This window comes from Lampris incognitus, chromosome 6, assembly GCF_029633865.1.
Source record: "Lampris incognitus isolate fLamInc1 chromosome 6, fLamInc1.hap2, whole genome shotgun sequence".
NCBI lineage: Eukaryota > Metazoa > Chordata > Actinopteri > Lampriformes > Lampridae > Lampris > Lampris incognitus.
In genome coordinates, this window is record NC_079216.1 from 3,331,854 (window position 1) to 3,356,965 (window position 25,112).

Sequence of the window (25,112 nt, forward strand, 5' to 3'; positions counted from 1 at the left end):
GAAAGAGTGATAGAAGCTAGGTTAAGAGGAGGAGAGGTGATGATCAGCCACAGCATGGAGATATGGGAAAGAGTAATAGAAGCTAGGTTAAGAGGAGGAGAGGTGGTGATCAGCCACAGCATGAAGATATGGGAAAGAGTAATAGAAGCTAGGTTAAGAGGAGAGGTGATGATCAGCAGCAGCAGTATGGTTTCATGCCAGGAAAGAGCACCACAGATGTGATGTTTGCTTTGAGAATGTTGATGGAGAAGTATAGAGAAGGCCAGAAGGAGTCACGTTGGGTCTTTGTGGATTTACAGAAAGCATATGACAGGGTGCCGAGAGAGGAGGTGTGGTATTGTATGAGGAAGTTGGGAGTGGCAGAGAAGAACGAAGGAGTGGTGCAGGATATGTATGAGGGCAGTGTGACAGTGGTGAGGTGTGTGGTTGGAATGACGAATGGGTTCATGGTGGAGGTGGGGTTACATCAAGGATCAGCTCTGAGTCGTTGCTTAGGTTTTTTTTCTCTTTCTTTATTTTGTTTACAGTTTCATTTAGCAGACGCTTTTATCCAAAGCAGCAGACATTAGAGAGATGTTTGGCTTGTATAGCATTAGGAGTCTAAGCCATGGACTTTTACTGGATACTTGTCCCAACCAGGACAAGATCCCCGGCGGTAAAGCTGTTACCTACTGAGCTGTCCAGCTCTTGTTTGCAAATGTGATGGACAGGTTGACGGACGAGATCAGCAGGAGTCTCCGTGGACGATGATGTTCGCGGATGACATTGTGATGTGTAGTGAGAGTAGGGTGCAGGTTAAGGAGAACCTGGAGAGGTGGAGGTATGCACCGGAGAGAAGAGTAAAGTCAGTAGCAGCAAGATGGAGTACATATGTGTGAATGAGAGAGAGGACAGTAGACTGGTGAGGATGGAAGGAGTAGAGGTGGTGAAGGTGTATGAGTTTAAATACTTGGGGTCAACTGTCCAAAGTAACGAGGAGTGCAGGAGAGAGGTGAAGAAGAGAGTGCAGGCAGGGTGGAGTGGGTGGAGAAGAGTGTCAGGAGTGATGTGTGACAGAAGGGTACCAGCAAGAGTTAAAGGGAAGGTTTACAAGATGGTAGTGAGACCAGCTATGTTGTATGGTTTGGAGACAGTGGCACTGATGAAAAGACAGGAGGAGGAGCTGGAGGGGGCAGAGATGAAGATGATAAGATTTTCATTGGGAGTGATGAAGAAGGACAGGATTAGGAAGGAGTATATTAGAGGGACAGCTCAGGTTGGACGGTTTGGAGACAAAGCAAGAGAGACAAGATGGAGATGGTTTGGACATGTGTGAAGGAGAGATGCTGGGTATACTGGGAGAAGGATGCTGAATATGGAGCTGCCAGGGAAGAGGAGAAGAGGAAGGCCAAAGAGGAGGTTTATGGGTGTGGTGAGGGAGGACATGCAGGTGGCTGGTGTGACAGAGGAAGATGCAGAGGACAGGAAGAGATGGAAACGGAGGATCCGCTGTGGCGCCCCCTAACGGGAGCAGCCGGAAGAAGACACACGAGATTTCGAACATTAATATAGCAACAAACAACTATTTGCTGTGTAAAGAGACATGGAGTAATGGCGTCCTGAGCAGAGAATGAAGTCACACTCCCTGTGTGTGTGTGTGTGTGTGTGTGTGTGTGTGTGTGTGTGTGTGTGTGTGTGTGTGCGTGTGTGAGGTAGCTAGCGTTAGCAGGACAGCTAGCTAGCTGCATGGGTTTAGGTCACTCAGCAGATAGAAGGAATACCTACCTCCTTAGCTAGCTTAATGGGTTACTGGAATGAAATGATAGCCAAGAATGCAGAGGGGGGGGGTTGGGTTGGGTTGGGTTGGGTTGGTCCGGTCCAAGATGCCGGTGCTGAGTATGGCAGGTAGCACCTTGAAAGAGGTTCTTCCCGGACAGGACACTGCGGCTCAGCTCCGCCTCGCCATTTAATAAATGAGGCACATCAAGAAACGTCCGTCTCTGGCACGTGCTCGTGGCTCACGTGACAGGACACGTGTCATCGGACGCGACGGCATCACCCGGGACCTCCTCCACCGGGGTCTCACTCCTACCTCAGACCACCATGGGCGGTCAAATTGACGGCCGGTGTTAAACTCTATATTCTGTCAAGATAAATACCCAGCTGAGATGTCAATGCATTACATGTGTCAGTATGTCTGTTATGAAAGTAACTGACACCAACATTAACATTTTAGCAAGTATAATACTACCGTTAAACAAGTTAAACTTCAGAGAGACATGGTGCAACTCGAATAGCAAAATTGAAAAAGTGAAAATATTCCCTGAAAAACAAAACGGAAACACATGTTGCTAATCTAACAAACGTAACAAGGCCTTTAAAACGTGACATGTTAAAAAAGAACTGAAAATAAACATAGGAACAGTCCCAAACAACGACCGGGACTTAAAGACTACTAGAACGACCGCGGGCGGTCACTTTGACCGCCGCTATTTTTAAACGCTATATTGTGTCAAGATAAATACCCAGCTGAGATATTAATGCATTACATGTGTTAGTGTGTCTGTTAAGAAACTAACTGACACCAAAATTAACATTTTAACAACTTTAATACTATTTTTCAAACAATTCAAAATGGCCGCTGTCCAGCGCCTGTAAACACTGCAGCGCCTCGGTGGTAGTCATGCTGCGTCTGTAACCAGACGTGCTGGACATCATCACACACCAAGTTTAGACTATTTCTCTCCACTGGAGGGCGCTAGTGTGTTTCCAGGACACAGCAACGAACTTCACACCGGAAATGACGCCACCAACACACGTCATAAATAGTAGTTGCGCACCATCACGCGCAATTTACGGGCGGTCATTTTGACCGCTCATGGTCGTTTTAGCTAGATCTTATAACTTTTTGTGCAGTTGGTCTAAAATTCGTTTTTATTGCAAATATGCGCAATTTTAAGAGCATTCAGGGAGCGGCGGGTCTGTGTCTTCCCCCCCCCCACAAAGTTATTAAACTTATAAAATCCAAAACGGTCATAATGACCGTCCTGTTAAAAACGAAACACAACGTATAGAAGCTTTGTGTACCACAGAACAACTGGCGTATTGTTCTAAACATCCACTGTGTTAAAAGGGGCTCAACCACTTTGTCAAAGCCAACACTGAAAATAACGTTGATGAAAACTGGATAGAGAATAACAAAACCAGAGCTATGACTTCCATCACCAGACTTGTTTCACTGACTTCAGCTCACCAAGTCGGATTGTGGACGAGCCACTCGGCTACGACAGACCTGCCATAGATGACACAGTATGTGACCGTCTGACACACACTGGGCCATGACTTGTGTCCCTCTCACGGTTCCTCGTCAGCAGGATTTAGCAGAACCTGCTAACTGGCAGCTACGTGATGAGGTGGATGGAAAGTGGTCGTCATCAGGAGAGACGCATGTGCTGCTTTGCCTGGTTTAACTCTGAACTCCTTCATGTCCCCAACAAGAAGACAACTGCACCCGGGGTTTAACTCTGAACTCCTTCATGTCCCCAACAAGAAGACAACTGCACCCGGGGTTTAACTCTGAACTCCTTCATGTCCCCAACCAGAAGACAACTGCACCCGGGGTTTAACTCTGAACTCCTTCATGTCCCCAACAAGAAGACAACTGCACCCGGGGTTTAACTCTGAACTCCTTCATGTCCCCAACCAGAAGACAACTGCACTCGGGGTTTAACTCTGAACTCCTTCATGTCCCCAACCAGAAGACAACTGCACTTGGGGTTTAACTCTGAACTCCTTCATGTCCCCAACCAGAAGACAACTGCACTCGGGGTTTAACTCTGACTCCTTCATGTCCCCAACAAGAAGACAACTGCACTCGGGGTTTAACTCTGAACTCCTTCATGTCCCCAACCAGAAGACAACTGCACTTGGGGTTTAACTCTGAACTCCTTCATGTCCCCAACCAGAAGACAACTGCACCCGGGGTTTAACTCTGAACTCCTTCATGTCCCCAACCAGAAGACAACTGCACTTGGGGTTTAACTCTGAACTCCTTCATGTCCCCAACAAGAAGACAACTGCACCCGGGGTTTAACTCTGAACTCCTTCATGTCCCCAACCAGAAGACAACTGCACCCGGGGTTTAACTCTGAACTCCTTCATGTCCCCAACCAGAAGACAACTGCACCTGGGGTTTAACTCTGAACTCCTTCATGTCCCCAACCAGAAGACAACTGCACTCGGGGTTTAACTCTGAACTCCTTCATGTCCCCAACCAGAAGACAACTGCACTTGGGGTTTAACTCTGAACTCCTTCATGTCCCCAACCAGAAGACAACTGCACTCGGGGTTTAACTCTGAACTCCTTCATGTCCCCAACCAGAAGACAACTGCACCCGGGGTTTAACTCTGAACTCCTTCATGTCCCCAACCAGAAGACAACTGCACCTGGGGTTTAACTCTGAACTCCTTCATGTCCCCAACCAGAAGACAACTGCACTCGGGGTTTAACTCTGAACTCCTTCATGTCCCCAACCAGAAGACAACTGCACTTGGGGTTTAACTCTGAACTCCTTCATGTCCCCAACCAGAAGACAACTGCACCTGGGGTTTAACTCTGAACTCCTTCATGTCCCCAACCAGAAGACAACTGCACTCGGGGTTTAACTCTGAACTCCTTCATGTCCCCAACCAGAAGACAACTGCACTCGGGGTTTAACTCTGAACTCCTTCATGTCCCCAACCAGAAGACAACTGCACTCGGGGTTTAACTCTGAACTCCTTCATGTCCCCAACCAGAAGACAACTGCACCTGGGGTTTAACTCTGAACTCCTTCATGTCCCCAACCAGAAGACAACTGCACTTGGGGTTTAACTCTGAACTCCTTCATGTCCCCAACCAGAAGACAACTGCACTTGGGGTTTAACTCTGAACTCCTTCATGTCCCCAACCAGAAGACAACTGCACCTGGGGTTTAACTCTGAACTCCTTCATGTCCCCAACCAGAAGACAACTGCACTCGGGGTTTAACTCTGAACTCCTTCATGTCCCCAACCAGAAGACAACTGCACTCGGGGTTTAACTCTGAACTCCTTCATGTCCCCAACCAGAAGACAACTGCACTCGGGGTTTAACTCTGAACTCCTTCATGTCCCCAACCAGAAGACAACTGCACTTGGGGTTTAACTCTGAACTCCTTCATGTCCCCAACCAGAAGACAACTGCACTCGGGGTTTAACTCTGAACTCCTTCATGTCCCCAACCAGAAGACAACTGCACTTGGGGTTTAACTCTGAACTCCTTCATGTCCCCAACCAGAAGACAACTGCACTTGGGGTTTAACTCTGAACTCCTTCATGTCCCCAACCAGAAGACAACTGCACCTGGGGTTTAACTCTGAACTCCTTCATGTCCCCAACCAGAAGACAACTGCACTCGGGGTTTAACTCTGAACTCCTTCATGTCCCCAACCAGAAGACAACTGCACCTGGGGTTTAACTCTGAACTCCTTCATGTCCCCAACCAGAAGACAACTGCACTCGGGGTTTAACTCTGAACTCCTTCATGTCCCCAACCAGAAGACAACTGCACTCGGGGTTTAACTCTGAACTCCTTCATGTCCCCAACCAGAAGACAACTGCACCTGGGGTTTAACTCTGAACTCCTTCATGTCCCCAACCAGAAGACAACTGCACCTGGGGTTTAACTCTGACTCCTTCATGTCCCCAACCAGAAGACAACTGCACTTGGGGTTTAACTCTGACTCCTTCATGTCCCCAACCAGAAGACAACTGCACTCGGGGTTTAACTCTGAACTCCTTCATGTCCCCAACCAGAAGACAAATGCACTCGGGGTTTAACTCTGACTCCTTCATGTCCCCAACCAGAAGACAACTGCACTCAGGGTTTAACTCTGACTCCTTCATGTCCCCAACCAGAAGACAACTGCACCTGGGGTTTAACTCTGACTCCTTCATGTCCCCAACCAGAAGACAACTGCACTCAGGGTTTAACTCAGAACTCCTTCATGCCCCCAACCAGAAGACAACTGCACCCGGGGTTTAACTCTGACTCCTTCATGTCTCCAACCAGAAGACAACTGCCCTCGGGTCACTGGATCCGCACTACATAAGCTCTTCAGCGAGGGAGGAAACCTCGGGTCTTGGGAAAGTTGTTTTCTCACCTGTGTTTAGTTCTCGTAGACCTTTAAGCAAAATGAATGGAGTGGGGATAGTTATAAATACTGCCACCAACCAAAAGTCTGCAGCTTTGCTTTTATGTCCAGGTCTTCGGTCATGTTTCATTTCAGAGCAAACAAGTAGAGGAAACCAGTTTACCAAAACCCAAAGGTGTGGTCGTATCGGTGCTGCACATTTAGAATAAAAAAATGTAAAAAGCGAGGAAATTCCTGCTCTCTCTCGAACCGAAGGCCGCAAAGAAAGGCTTCGTGTCCTTGGGGAGAACCTTCTTGCTAGGTGTTCTTGAACAACGAACTCGCAAGTTCACAAGCGCGTCACTATTCTAAACAGGAAGTGACAACACACTTCCTGTTTAGAATAGTTTGAATTTTAAGAAAATAGTTTGAATTTTCCATACGTTACCTAAGGCACCAGGAGACAAAAATAAGAAGATTTCCCCCGATCTATTATAGGGACCTATTCAGCCTTGCTTCTGTGTCGCTGCTCCAGGTTCACCCGCGGTCAACGCTTTAAGACGTTGTACCAAAGTTCTGCTCAGCGTCAAAACCACTTGAACCCTGTACCTCTGCAGGGCAATGGCCGGCATGCTCACATTGCGAGCAGGCTGGTGGTTTTTGAGTAGTTCGTTGCCTCTGAACTGAGAATGCCTTTAACATGATTCAAATCAGACATGTGGTTAGAGCGAGAATTCAGCTATTAGTCATCCCCAATCACTTTCCAGGAACTGTGCACCTGTGAGGCCACAGACACATTCACAGCCCTCCGTGTCACACACACACACACGCATACACACACACACACACACACACACACACACACACACACACACACACACACACACACACACACACGCAGAGTCATGAAGGCCGGTGTATTTTCAGGAAATCTTGTCACGGGGTTTCTAAGAAAACTGCAATTTTGCCTCTGTTGCAACTTTCCCTGCACTCTCGCGCCGAAAACAGCGGCGTAGCGTGGCTAGTGAGTGTTCACAGGGAAATACTTTGGTTAAATCATCCTGTTGTGACCGAAATCTGGAGTGTAGCGAGCACTCAGATCGAGTCTAACATGTTTTGTGTGTTTAGGTGCCCGCGTTACTCAGGTGAAGACGTGTTCGCTTTGATCGCCTCAGAAGAAGAGAACATTTCCATGAGGCTTTTCACAAGGTCCCTGTCAACCTCTTCAGAATGGAGAGAGCGGCAGCAACAACAACAACAACAACAACAACAACAACAAAACAATGATGGTATTAACACATGCATAGTGTCATGAAAGCAGAACACAATCCCAACGTGTTCCCCTGGAACACTGCTGGCTGAAATGAGTCAGTTCCTCTTAATGAATAACCCAACAAGAGAAATCAGCACTTCTCTGAACGACTTCGAGCTTCGGGCCTTCCGTCGGGGGTCACCGCGGAGGGGGCGGGGCTCGCATCGGCCAATCGCGTCGCGCCTTGTGACGTCAGAGCGCTGACAGGAAATCTATTGTTATCCACGCCCTCTTTCCTGTGTGCTTTCTCACGCTTGGCTATTTACAGTTATTCCTCGTTTTGTCGTCAGGTTGTGTCGCTGCTCACAAGGTTAAGGGACGAGCAGCGCAATGGGCCGAAACACGGAGAAACCACGCCAACACAAAACACGGAGTCACACCGGAAGTTACAAGTTTCTCGCTCCTCAGACCTCGAACGCGACACAGATGTCGGGTCATTTACACACGTCATGAGATCTGGTGGAAGAGTTACTGAAATACAAATCTTGCTCTTTTTTTCTTTGTTTTTGTGTCACATAAACTTCCGATCCTGTTCGTTGTCTGAGTGTGTGTGCGTGTGTGTGAGTGTGTGTGTGTGTGTGTGTTTGTGTGTGAGTGTGTGGGTGTGTCTGAGTGTGTGTGAGTGTGTGTGTGTGTGTGTTGGGGGGGGGGGGCAAGCCATGAAGTAAAGCTCATTCTTCTCTGGGTCTGTCTGGCCTTTCCCGAACCTTCGTTTGGAGGACTTATTGTATTTTATTTGTAAGGTCCTCTACATCAGTAATAGTACCAGTTAAGCAACATGCCGACAATAACACAACCAGGGATAAGCAACACATGTAAAGACACTTATCTTTCAGAAACCCCCAAAACTCTACCTAAACAAAAGGTGAGTCTGTGAATAGAAATGATTGCTGTTGTTGTTGTTGTTGTTGTTGTTGTTTTTGTGCCATTTTTATGAGAGAAAAAAATTCCCCTCCAAGAACTTCATTTCTGTTTTGTCATAACGTTACAATCAGATACGTTGCATGTGACGGGAAGTAATACAGATGTAACTTTTTACCAAAACAGACCACAACAGTAGAAATAGTACAACTGTTGTGTTCATGTCGTCACAACGGAGACGACGTCAGGAACAGTAAACGTGGATACTGCTTAAGCATGTGACCATGAACAGACGTGTGGCTGAACCTGCATACCCCTCACACATTAAGGTTCCCCCTTGCTTTGTCTTTCTGCTTTACATACACAGTCAAGCCTACAGAGAGCAAACGGTTTCTTTTGCACCATTTCCCTTTATGCACGTAACAAGTGGTTTCATTAATACGTCGCATTTATATGGTTACAATTTACAACATATAATAATGAGGTTTCATGCAACATGTTGCATTTACGTAGCCTGTTCTTAATTTAGAATATAAGTAGAAATGTCAGTATGTAAACGTAGAACCCAAACTCTGGTCTAACGTTGGGACATGTCTTTATTTTGTTGTATTTTGAACGTTTTTTTCTGTAAAATAAAACCGGGGGGTGGGGGGGTGGGGGGGAGCCGCAGAACGTACGCTCAGCGCTGAAGCCATTTTTTATGAATGGAGGCGGAGGCGATGCGATGCGCTGGCTGACCAGCAGGGGGAGCAGCGGCAGTAGCAGCAGCGCGGCGGCGGCGGCGGCGGCAGCGGCAGCAGCAGGAGGAGGAGGAGGAGGAGGAGGAAGGGAAGGGGAGGGGAGGGGAGGAGGGCAGAGAAAATGTTTGTGCCGACGGAAAAGCGACGTTCGGGGTAGAAACTTGAGTCCGTGTTGCGGATGAATCCGGTCGTGGCCGTCGGATGCGGATGAATGAGAGTGGCCGTGGGAGAGCCTCGTCGCTGCGGGACTCGTCTCGGTTTTCCCGTCGCTCCTCGGTGGTTTAGGCAACAGCGGACCTCCCCCCTCCCCCCCCCCCCTCGTATTTTCATGGCAGGTCGGGGCTAACTAGCCAGTCCTCCATCGCGTCAGCCCGGACGGAGCCGGGTCTCTGACGTGAAGCGCCCCGCGCAGGACAGCACATCTCCGGCTGAGGGAGGAGGATCGGACGGCGTTTTCTCTCGTTCCACGGAGGAGCCCCCCCCCCCGTCCCGACGGAGGAGGACGATGGCAGCCAGCCTGTCCGCTGAGGAAGAACAGGTAGGCCCGAAAACTCTCTCCCCTTCTCCCCCTTCTCCCCCCCCCCTCCCCGGGCAGGGACGAACCGCGGAGCGGCGCAGTGAGCGGGGGGATTCGGAATTCGTGGCGTCGCTTTTCGCGGCGTGTACTCGGCGGCGGCGGCGGTTCGGGGCTGGTGGGGTTCGGGGCTGGTGGGGCTCGGGGCTGGTGGGGTTCGGGGCTGGCGGAGTTCGGGGCTTGAACGCGAGTAAGAAACTGGTTCGGCTAGAAGTGGGCCGTTCCGCCCCGGAGCCACAGCGTCACGGCGCGGAGAGCGCGAGCGGGCTCCACCGGAAGGAGCGTGTCAGGACGCCGCCGGCCCTCGCCGCGCTCCTTCCGGTCCCACTCGCGCCTCACAAGCGGAGCAGAGGACAGCGAGCAGACCGCGGCCCGGAGCCCGAGGCTGCTGGCTGAGCCACGCGTCATGCTAGTAGCGGCTCGGTGGGCCCGCCGGGTTGAGTGACTGGTGAGGAGAGTTCGGAGAAGGGAAGAATGAACTCGTCTTGTGGGTGAAGCGTTTAAACCTGAACTGGGGGGTTGGTTCCCCTACCGGAAGATGGGGGTCCCACAGCAAGCATGTGGCCTTACTCTAGAGGTCATTCTTCCTCATGACCGTCCACATCAGTCATACTGAACACCAACCAAACCCTCCACTCTAGTGAGGAGATGGAAGATCTGGGAGAGGTGTTGAATCTGGAAATCCAGAATATATCTGAGCTGCTGAAATAGGGCCCTGTCCAGGGGGTCTCCCCGCCTGCCGCCCAATGGCTGCTGGGATAGGCTCCAGCATCCCCGCCACCCCGATTGAGAGAAGCGGCTTGGATAATGCATGGATGGATGGATGGATGGATGGATGGATGGATGGAAGATGGGGATCCAACACTGCTCCTGGAGAGGAGTCACACAGTTAGGACATGGAAACGGTGAGCAGGCTTTACCGGAAGGAGTGTGTCAGGATGCCGCCGGCCCTCTCCGCAGTCCTCTCCAACCCACATTTTACAGTGGCACCAGATGAGAGCAGACCGGGGCCTGAAGCTCAGATCCTCTCCAACGTGACCTTCTGTGGTGGACAGACACTGCCCATTAACCCACACGTCATGCTAGTAGTTCATTTGCCGTGTTGGATTGAGTAACTTGGGAGGAAAGTTAAGATAAAAAAAGGAACTCACCGTATGGATGACGTGTTTAGACCTGAAGTGTGGCGTTCGTTTTACTGCTGGAAGATGGGGATCCAACACTACTTCTGTAGCGTTAGAGATGTGACATTCAGCCCAAGGTTCGGCACATTCACACAATCACGGTGTGGAGACGATGGGGAAGCTTTACAGGAAGGAGTGTGTCAAGACGCCGCCGGCCCTCACGACAATCCCCCTCTAACGCACGTTTTACAATGGGACCAGATGAGAGCAGACCGCGGCCTGAAGTACGGATCCTCTCCAACGTGACCTTCTGGGGTGGACCAACGCTGCTCGTTAACCCACACGTCATGCTAGTAGTTCATTTGTCACGTTGGATTGAGTAACTAGTGAGGAAAGTTAAGATAAAGGAATAATTAGCTCATCTTGTGGATGACGTGTTTAAACCTGAACTGTGGAGTTCGTTTTACTGCTGGAAGATGGGGATCCCACCAGTGGCGGCTGGTGCTAAAAATGTTTGGGGGGGGGGGCGCAATTGACCTTGGCGCAGCACACCTGACAGCTGCTTTAATGTCCACTCAGTCACAGAGTTATTAAGAAGGACCATGTAGCCTATAGATTTTATCAGGGCTCGTAGATGGTGGATGATTGACAGGCGAGACGAGGCGTGATGGTGGGTGTGAACATGATTGACAGTCACAAGAACTGTCCAATCACATTAGATCAAAAAACATTAAAACAATACCAAGTCACTGCCAATAAAAATGGGAGTGCCTGGGGTGTGCAGAACTGGGCCCCCTGGAAAATCTGAAGAGACCAATCAGACAGCAGCCTCAGGTCACCGGCTCGCCACAAGTTTGAGGGCTTACATAAGGTATGGTTTGGCCGGCGCCCCTCACCCACCCAGGAAGTATATGTATTCAGACAGGAACCAACCAAATACCATATGGAACCAATATTTAATGCTGCAGACGGACAAACCCTTTATTTCATCAGTATTTGCATCATACAACTACATTATATTTAAAATGTTTAAGTAGATTTTCATCTCTTGATGTTTGAAGGAGGCGGCGCCCCAGCGCCCTGTACTGGCCAGCCGCCACTGGGTCCCACAGTAAATATGTTGTGTTACTCTAGAGATGATTATTCTTCGTGACTGTCAACATCAATAATCTGATAATACTGAACACCAACCAAAACCCTCAAATCTAGTGAGGAGATTTAAGATCTGGGAGAGGTGTTGACTCTTGAAATACAGAATATATCTGAGCTGCTGAAAGAGGGCCCTGTGACGGTCTGGCGGCCTGTCCAGGGTGTCTCCCCGCCTGCCGTCCAATGACTGCTGGGATAGGCTCCGGCATCCCCGCCACCCTGGTGGGGAGAAGCAGCTTGGATAATGGATGGATGGAAGATGGGGATCCAACACTACTTCTGTATAGGATGCACCAGTACCGATACTGGTAGGCTTGGATAATGGGATATTATAGCAACACCTTGAATAACGTGTCATAAATAAAAGCAAAATGGCGTGATTTACTGTATTTTTGGCACGTGCAATCCATCCATCCATCCACACTCGAGCCTATATTTCTGTAATAGTGGAAAAAACTCTCCACCTCAATTATTTTGCCCATGGACCCACACTAATGGGCTAAATATGCAGCGTCAGCAGAGCTAATGGATTGGATGGGTGGTCGTGTTGGATGATGCAACACGTGATGTGGTGCCGGTGGACAAGTGATGTTGGTGCATGGCTGGTACAGGAAGAAGAGGAGTTCATCTTTGTTCGGCTGAGACTGAACAACGGTAAGGTTTTTTTGCGCACCTATAATCATAGGTGCAGGCCAGATATAATGAACAAGCAGAAGTTTGTGTGTTTTCAACGTGGCCCAAACGGAGGAGGATCAGAGACCAGATCCAGAGTGCAGCTGAGACTGGTTTAAAGCTTAAAGCTGGTGTTGTTGTAACCCCTTGCTTCCCTCCCCCCAGCGGAGAGCCTCTGCCCAGTTTAAATGTTTGTCTAATCTCAATAAGCGCATTCTGCTTTCACTGCTTCTTCTTCTCCTTCTGCTTCTCTTTCTTCTTCTCTGCTGTTAATGACGCTCTTGTTGGGCTGACAGTCTTCCTCTTGTCATCTGGCCAGCAGAGCGTCTTATCTGGCTCCTGCATTTCCTGTGTGGGTCAGGACCCCTGCAAGGGTACCGGACGCTCTTATTAGATCCACAGCCTGCCCTGTGTGTGTGTCTCTGTGTGTGTGTGTGTGTGTGTGTGTGTGTGTGTGTGTGTGTGTGTGTGTGTGTGTGTGTGTGTGCTCTCCTGGGAGCCTACAGCAGTATGGTAAACTTGGTTCCAAAGACAGCTGTTAAAAGCGAGAGAGAGGGAGAGAGAGGGAGAGAGAGAGAGAGGGAGAGAGACTCCCAGGAAGTAATGGGGTGGGGGTGGGGGCATTATTGACTTCCTGTTTTGGTATCGACTCGTTGCCAAATGGGTCAGAGAGTGAAGTGAAGAACCGCTTGGCAGCCGCGGTCCCATTGTTGTGAATAGCAGTACATTGTTAGCACTTGGTCTGGGATCAGATGGACGCTGGGACGGTGAGACGGTGGACGGTGGAGGGCTGGTCCTGGATGCCTCTTTACCCAATGTATTTACTGTGTCTGTAGCCAGCGCTGCCCCCAACTGCCCCGAACCCTTCCACACCCACACACTTCGGTCTGTATGGAGTCCTGCCCCGTCTACATGACATGACATGACATGACATGACATTCCAGTCATTTAGCCGACGCTTTTATCCAAAGCGACTTACAATAAGAGCATCATTTAACATAGGAGATCAGGAGAACTACTAGTCATCAGAGGTCATAAGTGCATCTTCTCTCTAAACAAGCATCTAAGAGCAAAACCAGTGCTACAGTAAAAGCACAAGAAAGAGATTTGTGTTTAAAATGAGTGAATACAATAAGTGCTAAGAACAAGTAACAAGGTAGTAGTTCTTAAAGAGGTGAGTTTTCAACCTGCGCTGAAAGATGGGCAGGACTCGGCTGTCCTGACATCAGTGGGGAGTTCATTCCACCACTGTGGGGCCAGGACAGAACCGAGCCGGGACCGGGTTGATCGGCAGCAGGGGCCTCTGAGCGACGGGGCAACCAGGCGTCCCGAGGCAGCAGAGCCAGGTGGTGGGGCGGGGGTGTAGGGCTTGACCATGGCCTGGAGGTAGGAAGGAGCTGTTCCTTTCACTGCCCTGTAGGCCAGCACCAGAGTCTTAAACTGGATGTGAGGAGCAGCTCCTGGGAGCCAGTGTAGGGACATGAGAAGGGGAGTTGTGTGGGAGAACTTAGGGTGGTTGAACACCAGACGAGCTGCAGCTTTCTGAACAAGCTCCAGAGGTCTGATGGCCGACGCCGGGGGGCCAGCAAGGAGGGAGTTGCCGTAGTCCAGCCGGGAGATGACCAGAGCCTGGATGAGCACCTGTGCCGTCTCGTCGGTGAGGAATGGGCGAATCCTCCTGATGTTATAGAGGAGAAATCTGCAGGAGCGAGCAACCGATGCAACGTTTTCAGCAAACGACAGTTGGTCGTCCAGGATCACACCCAGATTCCTCGCAGTCCGAGCTGGCCTCACCACGGTGTTGTCATGGTGATGGCCAGGTCTCGGTGCGGGCAACCTTCAGGTGGTGTGTCGCCATCCACTCCAAGATGTCAGTCCAGCATGCAGCAATGCGTGTCTCTGCTTGGGTGTCAGAGGAGGAAAGGACAAGATCAGCTGGGTGTCATCAGCATAACGTAACGTAATGTAGATGTAGTCTACATCTACATTACGTTACGTTTACTCTCTTTTTTTAACCCGCCCCCCTTTTCTCCCCAATCGTATCTGGCCAATTACCCCTGAGTCATCCCAGTCGCTGTTCCACCCCCTCTGCTTATCCGGGGAGGGCTGCAGACTACCACATGCCTCCTCCCATACATGTGGAGTCACCAGCCGCTTCTTTTCACCTGAGAAGCGAGTGAGGAGTTTCACCAGGGGGACGTAGCACGTGGGAGGATCACGCTATTCCCCCCAGTCCCGAACAGGTACTCCGACCGACCAGAGGAGGCGCTAGTGCAGCGACCAGGACACACACCCACATCCGGCTTCCCACCCACCAGTTGTGTCTGTAGGGACGCCTGACCAAGCTGGAGGCCACATTCGAGCCAGCGACCCCCGTGTTGGTAGGCAAGGGACTAGCTCGCCACGCCGCCCGGACGCCCTGGGAATGACGTTTCTCGTGGCTCTTATCTCTTCAACCGTTCTGCGTAGAGCTCCTTAATTCAGCGCTCATTAACACGGAGTCGGTGGTTTATCTGCTAAGAGAAGGGTCTGTTCAGTGTGAGTCAGCGCGCCTCCGTCTGGTCAGCCGGAGACCTTCTGATGGTTAGGAGACGTTTCAGTCCCTCCACCTTAACCTTCTGACTACTGTAGATTTAACAGTTCAGTTTAGGGCGTCCAGGTAGTGTAGCAGTCTATGCTGTTTCCTACCAACATGGGGATCACCGGTTTGAATCCCCGTGTTACCTCCGGCTTCGTCGGGCGCCTCCTACAGACACAGTTGGCCGATCCCCCCCCCCCCAAAAAAGGGGGAAATTTAAAAAAAAAAAGAACAAAAAAGTTCAGTGTAACTCATGATAAGTATGTGTGTTGTTAAATGTTGTGATCTTGGGTCTCAGTAAACTTGAACTTGGCTGGTGGCTGGTCAGCGCTGGACACCACCACTCGTTCATCTGAAACTGATCTGAGACCAGGTGTGTTGTGGTAACATGCTGATCGAACTTAAATATTGTCATTTCCTGGTCTTCAAGGCTGCATTACAGTAAAGTGAGACCATTTTCTGAACTTATTCCACTGTTTTGTTTTGTTTTTTGGCTTCCCCCCTATTTGGCCAATTACCCCGCTCTTCTGAGCCGTCCCGGTCTCTGCTGCACCCCCTCTGCCGATCTGGGGGAGGGCTGCAGACTACCACATGTCTCCTCCCATACATGTGGAGTCACCAGCCGCTTCTTTTCACCCAGTGGCGCCCCCAAGGGGTGGCCACGGCCACCCTGATACTATCCCTGGCCCCTCCGCCCTCCCCCCAGCCACGAGTCGCATATGCAGAATATGCTTCTATCTAGCAACAGGTGAATAAAGCTGTATTGAAATTAATGTAGCCTAATAAAATGAATGTAGCCTAATAAAGCAGGGATATGAGTAGGGTGTGAGTAGGCTATAAGAAAATGTATATTGTTGACCATGATTATGCTTTTTTGTTTTGTTTTTCATTTTTGGACATATACAATATAACAATGACTCGTCTAACACGTTACAGTATATACAGGTACATAACACATTAAAACAGAACTGTTGTGGAGCTCAAAATGTTACCTGTACCGGTATAAGTCTGTGCACATCAGATATTTAGCAACATTAAATGTAAAAAATAAGAAACCAAAGTATTTCAGTAAGTGATTCCTTAACTCTCATACTGACAGTTCTCCACTAGCCTATACAGTACACTGCAACAGCAGGATAGAATTCCTGAAATTCAGTCATGGCTTTGGTTTTGGTGTGCCACCCCAACATTTTCAGTGGCCCCATTTGGCCCCCCCTATGAAAGATTTCTGGGGGCGCCACTGTTTTCACCTGACAGTGAGGAGTTTCGCCAGCAGGACGCAGCGCGTGGGAGGATCATGCTATCCCCCCAGCCCTCCCCCGAACAGGTGCCCTGACCGACCAGAGGAGGCGCTAGTGCAGTTCCAGGGCACATACCCACATCCGGCTTCCCACCTGCAGACACGGCCAATTGTGTCTGTAAGGACGCCTTACCAAACCGGAGGTAACGCGGGGATTCGAACCGGCGATCCCCGTGTGTGAGACCATTTTCTTAGCTTATTCCACTGTTTCAGTGAAACGACCAATGAATGTCTCTACCTGCTTGGTCGTCATATCAGCATTCCTAATGATCATATAGTATCATCGTTTACTACTGTGTAAGTATCTTATGAAGGCGCCAGCAGGCCTCCACTAAACACCACCTCATCCTCCAAACGGAGGTGTCCGGTATCGGAGGTGTCGGTCAGTATTAACGGCTCTGGTACCCGGCTGCTGTCAGAACTGCGGGCCGTTCCCATCGCAAAATGATCGATAGCGTATTGAGCGCTGTGGCACCGGCATGGTGACGACCTCACGCCGTAAGCGCCAGCGGCGTTATGTAACGTCAGCAAGCGAGAAAGAAACCAGACGGAGGAGACGGATGATGGAAACCAGCCGCGGGTGGAGAGGGTTTGAGTTGACATTCAGCAGTGTAAACGGGGATGAAGTGGTTTCAGAATAAAAAGGGGGAAGCTGGAGGGAGAAGGCTGTCACCACACGCTGATGAGGACAAGCCAGACAAATATTTATGCATCTTCCAGGAATGGACCGGGCCGACCTTCCTCGCTCGGCTGTCAGGAAAACAAACTTGTCCATCCCAGCTCAGATTCCTGTCCAGCGGAAGCGGAGGTGCAGGAAAAACCAAACGAGCCGGGACTCGGGTCGACAGCCTCTCCTTAAAAGGCCAGGGTGGCTGAGGCGTAGAGAGAAATGGCTGCTGTCACAGAGACGTACATGCTGGAACGTCATGTGGACCTGATGGCCACCTGACAGGAAGTTGTGTTTGCCGTGTACGGGACCTGCCAACAAAAGAACAAAACAGAACTGAAAACCTCCACGCTGCGACCGTGAAGAAGAGACGGTCGGGCCGCCAGCCTGACTGCCGTTCTGAAGGTGTAGTAGTCTGCTTTCTGACCACGAAGGATCTCACAGTACACGATAGATAGTACACAGTACAAGTACATGCTAGGTAGTACACAGTACAAGTACATGCTAGGTAGTACACAGTACAGGTGTTTTCTCAGTGTCCATGCCCTTTACTAACATGCTGTCTACAGAGGAGCCTCAGAGTTTATATTTGAATGATGTAGGAAATAAATCCTGGTTTGGGTTTTTTGCCCTTTTTCTCCCCAACTGTACTTGGCCAATTACCCCACCCTTCCGAGCCGTCCCGGTCTCTGCTCCACCCCCTCTGCTGATCCGGGGAGGGCTGCAGACTACCACATGCCTCCTCCCATACATGTGGAGTCACCAGCCGCTTCCTTTCACCTGACAGTGAGGAGTTTCACCAGGGGGACGTAGCACGTGGGAGGATCACGCTATTCCCCCCCAGTCCCCCCCCCCCTGAACAGGCGCCCCGACTGACCAGAGGAGGCGCTAGTGCAGCGACCAGGACACATACCCATATCCGGCTTCCCACCCGCAGACACGGCCAGTTGTGTCTGTAGGGACGCCCGACCAAGCCGGAGGCAACACGGGGATTCGAACTGGCGATCCCCGTGTCGGTAGGCAACGTAATAGACCGCCATGCCACTCAGACGCCCAGAGGTTTGGTCTTTTAAACCGACTTCAAATGAAACTGAATCCATATTTGTGGTGTTCTACATTTTGTGTTGTATGCCCGCTGTTTAATTCCTGAAGCAGTTCTCACTGTGGTTGGTAACTGAGTGAGGGTCCGGCGACAGGATGTTGTGTTGCTCTGAAGCCCCCGAGGCAGCTGACTTAACTCCATTATTATTGTGTGAACTGGTTTCCTTTTGTGTTTTATATGGATCCTTGTCTCATTTGTCATTATGTGAAGAGTATTGGGCTTAACTTGGTAGAAAAATGGCAGTATAAATTCAGCTCATTTTATTAATAGTGTGCACGTGCGTCAGTGATTTCTCCAGTCAATCAAACAGACTGACAGGATATAACAGACACGCCACATTAGAGCTGTTGCATCCACATCCTGCTGTTGCATCCATATCCTGCATTCTCTGCAGTCCAGAGGATTCAGACCTTGTTACTGACACCACGACATCGCCGTGACTCACGGTTCATTTGAATGCCTTGTTTAGTTTCCTTTACAGACCAGAGAGTTGGGTAAGATTTGGGAATTTAGAAATGCAGACTGAAATTCAGACACACAGAGGTCAGTGCTGCTGTGAGAACGGCATTGAAGGCGATGGCGGTGCTGTTAGTTGCAGACCCCCGTCACCGTTTGCATGTTAAGGCGTATGAACAGAGCGGAGGCGGTGGATGGGATCCACAGAGGCATCCTGTCTTTACGGTGCAGCGCTCATCACTGATCCTTTTGTGTTCCTGAAGAGCCACGCGTTCCCAGAATTCCCACTTCCTGTCGCTCCCGTCCGCCGCGGCCCACCACCGCTGAGCAGGACCCCTCACTCTGAGTGTGAGCTTTTATTCTCCTGTTGCCTTTAAGACCGCTCACTGTGTGTGTGGGAGGGTGGGGGTGGGATGGGGTGGCTAAACAGGAAGTCCTGTCAGCACATGTAAGCATCTCAGTGATTCATTTGATCAAATGATTCAAGCTCTTGAGTTATTTCATCTTGCAGATTGTATTTAGGACCTGAGACGTCAGCATGGCAGATGATTCCTCTGACGAGCTCCAGTGTTAAAGTTTGATTCTTTTGTTTTTATCTTTCAACTGTACTGTCATTGTTTAAAACATATATACACAAACAACAAAATGTAGACTTGCATATTCTCAGGATAGTGCTGACTGTAGTCATGTAAGTGGAAAATAGACGTGCAAGGAGGTGTAATGTGCCACTTATGGTACCACTAATATTACTACAGGTGACACAATGAGTGAGTGATGCTGTTTCCATGGTGCAGGTAGAGCAGGATTAAAGACGCGTACAGGCTGAGAATGTAAGAGCTAATACTAGCCATCCATCCATTATTCGCACCGCTTATCACTGGGATAGGCTCCAGCACCCTGCACAGGAGACACCCTGGACAGGCCGCCAGGACATCACACAGGGCCAACATACACACACATTCATACCTAGCAGCAATTTAGTACGGCCGATTCACCTGACCTACATGTCTTTGGGCTGCGGGAGGAGACCCGCGCAGACGTGGGGAGAACATGCAGACGCCACACAGAGGACGACCCCCAAGGTTGGACTACCCCAGGGCTTGAACCCAGAACCTTCTTGCTGTGAGGCGACTGTGCTAACCACTGCGCCACCGTGCCGCCCGAGCTAATACTAATGATGATTAATGTAATGCGTTACGTACAGGATCCAAAATAAAGCGGCAGTAAAGAGATGAAGACCATTTCCAGGTCTCAGTGTGTGGTGTTGCTGAAAGCAGCTTGGTGAAGTGGTCAGTTGGTATAAATAGTTACTAGTGGCATGTACATGGTTAAAGGTTTTCAGTAGCGGTGGCTGGCGGATCAGGTGGTCCTTGTCTTCCACCTGTGTTCCTTCTTTTTATTCTGGTCTGTTATTCTTTTTTTAGCATCAACCTTAATATAAAACCATTTCTTTTTTACCTGAGCCACAGTCCTTATCTCAGGGGACACAACATTTACTGCCTCGGTTATTGCGGCCCAAGCTTCGTTTTGTTTTATCCATTGTCGCTCCAGGGGAAACTCTACAGGAAAGTGTGCCTTTTCTGGCTTCTACCTCCGACACGATGGTTTTAATTTCTTCTCTGGTGAAAATCTTTCCGTTTGTCTTTAGGAGCCATGCGTCTCTCTTCTTCCAACAACTTCACTGCTTTCTCCATGGTACACCTCTAGGCAAGCGGTACGTCCTTATGTAGACAAATGGGGAGTGGCTGTATGCTAATTGCAAATACCGGGAGCATGCTTGTCTATTTAGAATGATTCTGATTCACTAACTTGCACAATGTGGCAAGAACAAAATCGGCCAGTGCGCACGTGTTATGAACCGGACGGTAATTTTGCGTGCACACTTATTTTGCGAGAAAAGTAAGAACATTGCTATGCACATATTAGTGAATGAGGCCCATTGTGTCCTTGAGCAAGACGCCTAACCCCTAGTTGCTCCTGATGATCTGGTTGTTAGCTTGCATGGTTGACACCACCGTCAGTGTATGAGTGTGTGTGGGTAGGTGAATGTGAGGCATTCATTGATTGTAAAATGCTTTGAGTGGCTGTTACAGCTACCAAAGCACTCTATAAATGCAATCCATTTACCGTTTTAATTGTCAGGTGGTTTCTCAATAGCATACCATAGTAACCAGGATATGTATATGCATGCGGGCTGGTTGGTCACGCCGTCCCGACGCTGCTTTCTTTGGCCAACAACTTTTATCCCCTTCCGAGACTGACTCTGGCAGCACTGTCAATCAGTCCCCTCACCACCACCACCACTACCTTGATCATTGGGGACTCCATAGGCCGAAACATCCGTTTTGTAAATGCAGCGCACACTGCTTCCCTGGAGCCACTACTCCTGGCATCCTGGAGAAACTCCCACGACTGCTTGATTCATTTCCAACAGTTGTGAGAGTAATAGTCCACGCTGGCTCCAACAGTACTGCCCATCAGCAGTAGCAGCTGACAAAAGGTGATTTTATCTATCTTTGAAATCTCCTCAACAGTTGTGGAAAAACCGCTTTTATTTCTGGCTCAATTCCCACACTGGGTGTGGGGCATTTTAGCAGAATTCTGAGCCCTCATTCCTGGCTCCAGTCCGTGAATATGGTGCACAATGTTGTTCTTATTCACAACTCTGACTTGTTCTGAGAACGCTCCTCTCTGTGTAGAAGAGACGCTCTTCACCTGAACATGCTAGGTAGTCGCATGCTTGCTGCTAATTTGCAGCACACTGTTCTGTCCTCTACACATGATTGACTATTTACATCATACATGTTCATTCATTCATTTATTATCCAAACCACGTGTGCCTTCTTGAATCCTCTTCTTCCTCTTTGCCCACAACAATGATTGTTGCCCCTTTTGCTCATGCCAGCTCTCCCTTGTGGTATGATCACACTGCTGTTCAACCTCTTCCCATTCCTGACTGTATTACCATCAGACATCAGTACCCTCACCGTCACCACAACAATCGACACATGAATCAGTCCAATCTCCGTCCCCTTCCTCAGTCCTCACAATTGATCACAAACAGTGTTATCTCAAACTGGTTTTGTTTAACACTCGTTCTCTCAATAACAAAGCCTCATTCTGAATGATTTTTGTAGCGGACAATAATCTTGATTTCTTCTGCCTCATTGAAACTTGGCTTAACCCCCTGGACTTTTTCTCACTAAAGCAGACCACACCCACAGGATTCACATTGACAAACCTCATCTTAAGGGGCAGAGGTGGTGTTGCTGCTGTTTACAGGAAAGACATTAAAACAACCATCATTTCCAGTCCTGCCGCTTATTCTTTTGAACACCTTGCCTTCAAACTCTCTGGTCCCACTCCCTTGGTCACTGCTATTATCTTCCGCCCCCCAAGCCAAACCCCCCCCCTCCTTTCTGTCTGACTTCTCTGATTTTCTGTCCCAGCTTTGTGCCATCTTACCTTCCATTCTCCCCCTGGGTGATTTGAATATCCACATTGATGACACTGACTGTAAATCTGCCATAGAATTCCTGGAACTGCTGCAATGCTTCAACTTCACACAAACATGTCAGCTTCCCCACTCACAGTCATGGTCACATCTAGGATTTGGTCTGCTCCACTAGTCTCAGAATACACCAGCTCTCCAGGCTTAGCCTCAACACCTCTGACCACCTGGCAATCACCATGGACATTGACGTCTCTATCCCCATCCCAAAAGTCAAACACACGTCCTTCAGAAATCTCAACTCTATCTCCCCCTCAGCTCTTTCTGCCTCTGTTGCCAGTAAAATGTCTGCCTCCCCTCCCCTGCTGTCTGATAATCCCTCTGATCTTGTCAAGTATTATAATGATACACTCTCCTCCTGCCTTGATCAGCTGGCCCCTGTTAAAACCAAAACAGATTCATTCATACACTCAGCTCCCTGAACTCCATCAAATGAAATCCCGTAAGTGCCAGCTCAAAAGACTCTGCAAGAAAACTGGTTTAAAAGTTAATCTCCAAGCCTCTCAGACTACCTTCAACAATACAAAGACGCTGTCATCACAGCCCGGTCCACCTACTACTCACACCTCATACACTCTGGCTCCACGAACCCCAAGGCTCTCTCCTGCACAATAAACAAACTTCTCAAACCCAGTGACACTACCTCCAGTTCCTTCACAGTTAACAAGTGCAACTCTTTTTTCATTTCTCAAGTCTAAAATTGACACTATCTACAGTAACTTGAAGCACAACTAAAGCACAAGTCAAATACAGTTCCTCCTCTTCTTCTATATAGCTTGGTTTTTGAAGGTTTAATTGATTGTCTGATTGGATTGTGTTGAAGTTCAGAGAAAAGATTCAGTAAAGTGTTAAGTTTCTCAATACAAAAAACAGGTTTCTCAATACTGAGGGGATCAGTGAAGTTTTTGTATGATTGTCAGTGTTGGGGGAAAACATTTCAGTGAAATCTGATTTAAAAAAAATTAACCTGTCCTTTAATCAGTTTGTCAGGCCAGCTGGTTGTAAGCAACACAACAGCCAAATGTTGCACAGATGATCGATCCCAGATCCAGCAATTTCTAATCAATAGCAATTTAATAATTTTGGAGCTGTCCAGCCTTGCATTAGGAATGAGAAGCTCCACTTGTCTTCTGGATCCCATCACATCCAATGTTGTTAAGGACTGTCTCCCACCTACCTCCTCACTCATCACAGAAATCATTTACTCCTCCTTCAGCTCTGGTTCAGTCCCCCATATGCTTAAACTGGCTGCTGTCACCCCAGTCTCAAAAAAACGACTCAACCTTGATATCATGGCCAACTTCCGGCCAATCTCCGATCTCCCCTTTCTATCAAAATAGTGGAATGTGTTGTCCTCTCCCAACTCAAAGCTTACCTCATCTCTAACAACCTGTTTGAACCATTTCTATCTGGTTTCCACTGACAGCACAGAAACAGCCCCCCTTAAAGTCACCAATAACCTCCTCCTCTCTTCAGACTCACCACCACGCCACCTCAGCATTCTCATCCTCCTTGACCTCACTGCAGTTTTTGACACCATCCATTCTTCTCTCCCGCTTTGACTCCTCCCTCAACATCACCGGTACTGCCCCCTCCTGACTGAAGTTATATCTCACAAACAGACAACAAACAGTTCATCAGCATCAACAACTGCACCTCCTTCACTGCTGCTCTGTCCCAAGGTGTCCCCCAGGGTTCGGCACTTGGTCTTCTCCTGTTCATCCTTTACAAGCTCCCCCTTGGTAACATCATACATCATCATGGTCTCCACTTGTACTGCTATGCCGATGACATCTAGCTCTACATCGACACTCAATCCATCACCACTGCAACTTACTCAGTCTGAACAACTGTCACACTGAAATTAAATCATGAATGAAAGCCAACTTCCTCAAACTAAACTGTGATAAATCTGACATGATCATCATGGGTTCCAAATCCCTTACCAAAACCACAAAACATCTGCCTTACCATTGATAACTCCACTCTGTCTCCCTCCCCCTACATCCATAAACTCGGAATAATTTTTGACAGCAACCTCTCCTTTGAGCACCATGTCAATCAAATCACCAGAACTGCCTTTTTCTACCTAAAAACATAGCTTATCTCCACCCATCACTCTCCTTACCTGCCACCAAAACTTTTATCCATGCCTTCATCACATCCAGAAACGACCACTGCGACAGCATTCTCTGTTTCATCATTCAAATTCCTTCCAGTACATCCAGAACTCTGCTGCTGGCCTGCTCACCCACTCCCATGCCCGTGACCACATCACCTCTGTCCTCCAGAACCTCCACTGGCTCCCTGTCCCACAATGAATCCAATTCAAAGTCCTTCTCCTCACTCACAAATCCTTCCATAAACAGGCCCCCTCCTGCCTCATGTACCTGCTGCACTACCGTACTCCTTCCAGCAGCCTTTGCTCCCCTGATGCCAACCTCCTGTCTCCACCACAGAGGACCGAGCGCCGAAACTGGGGCAACAGAGCCTTCTCCATAGCTGCCCCCTCCCTCTGCAACTCCCTCCCCAAACACATCAGAGACTTTACCGATCTGTCCACATTCAAATCATTAATCAAAACTCACCTCTTCAGAATCGACTCTGTGCATAACTATAGTCCGCTGACTTCCGGTTTCTACTGCAGCGGTCATACCAGTTTCCTGTTTGTTGGCGTTTGCTATTGACAATGGCATACTTTTTGTGATGCCTTCAAGATTTACCCTCATAATTGTGAACGTAACTTGATATGTACAACTTGAAACTTTCCACCCGTTTGCTGGTAGGTGCAGGTGACAGTTTGTTGACAGTTGTGTGCATGTGGTTGACATTTATCCATGGTAAATCTTGCAGGCACTGCGAAAAATGTGCCATTGTCAACAGCACACGCCAACAAACAGGAAACTGGTATGACCACTGCAGTAGAAACTGGAAGTCG

At 49.1% G+C, this 25,112-nt stretch overlaps 1 protein-coding gene across 1 annotated transcript in view; it reads left to right on the forward strand.

The window, feature by feature from the left end:
• Positions 1 to 9,060: 9,060 nt before the first annotated feature.
• ptpn9a (protein tyrosine phosphatase non-receptor type 9a) overlaps positions 9,061 to 25,112 on the forward strand; it is a 50,241-nt gene continuing 34,189 nt past the window's right edge. The window contains exon 1 of the mRNA XM_056281226.1: positions 9,061 to 9,582. Coding sequence (XP_056137201.1) covers positions 9,550 to 9,582 — 33 coding nt within the window. The 5' untranslated portion in view covers positions 9,061 to 9,549. The remainder of the gene's footprint in view (positions 9,583 to 25,112) is intronic.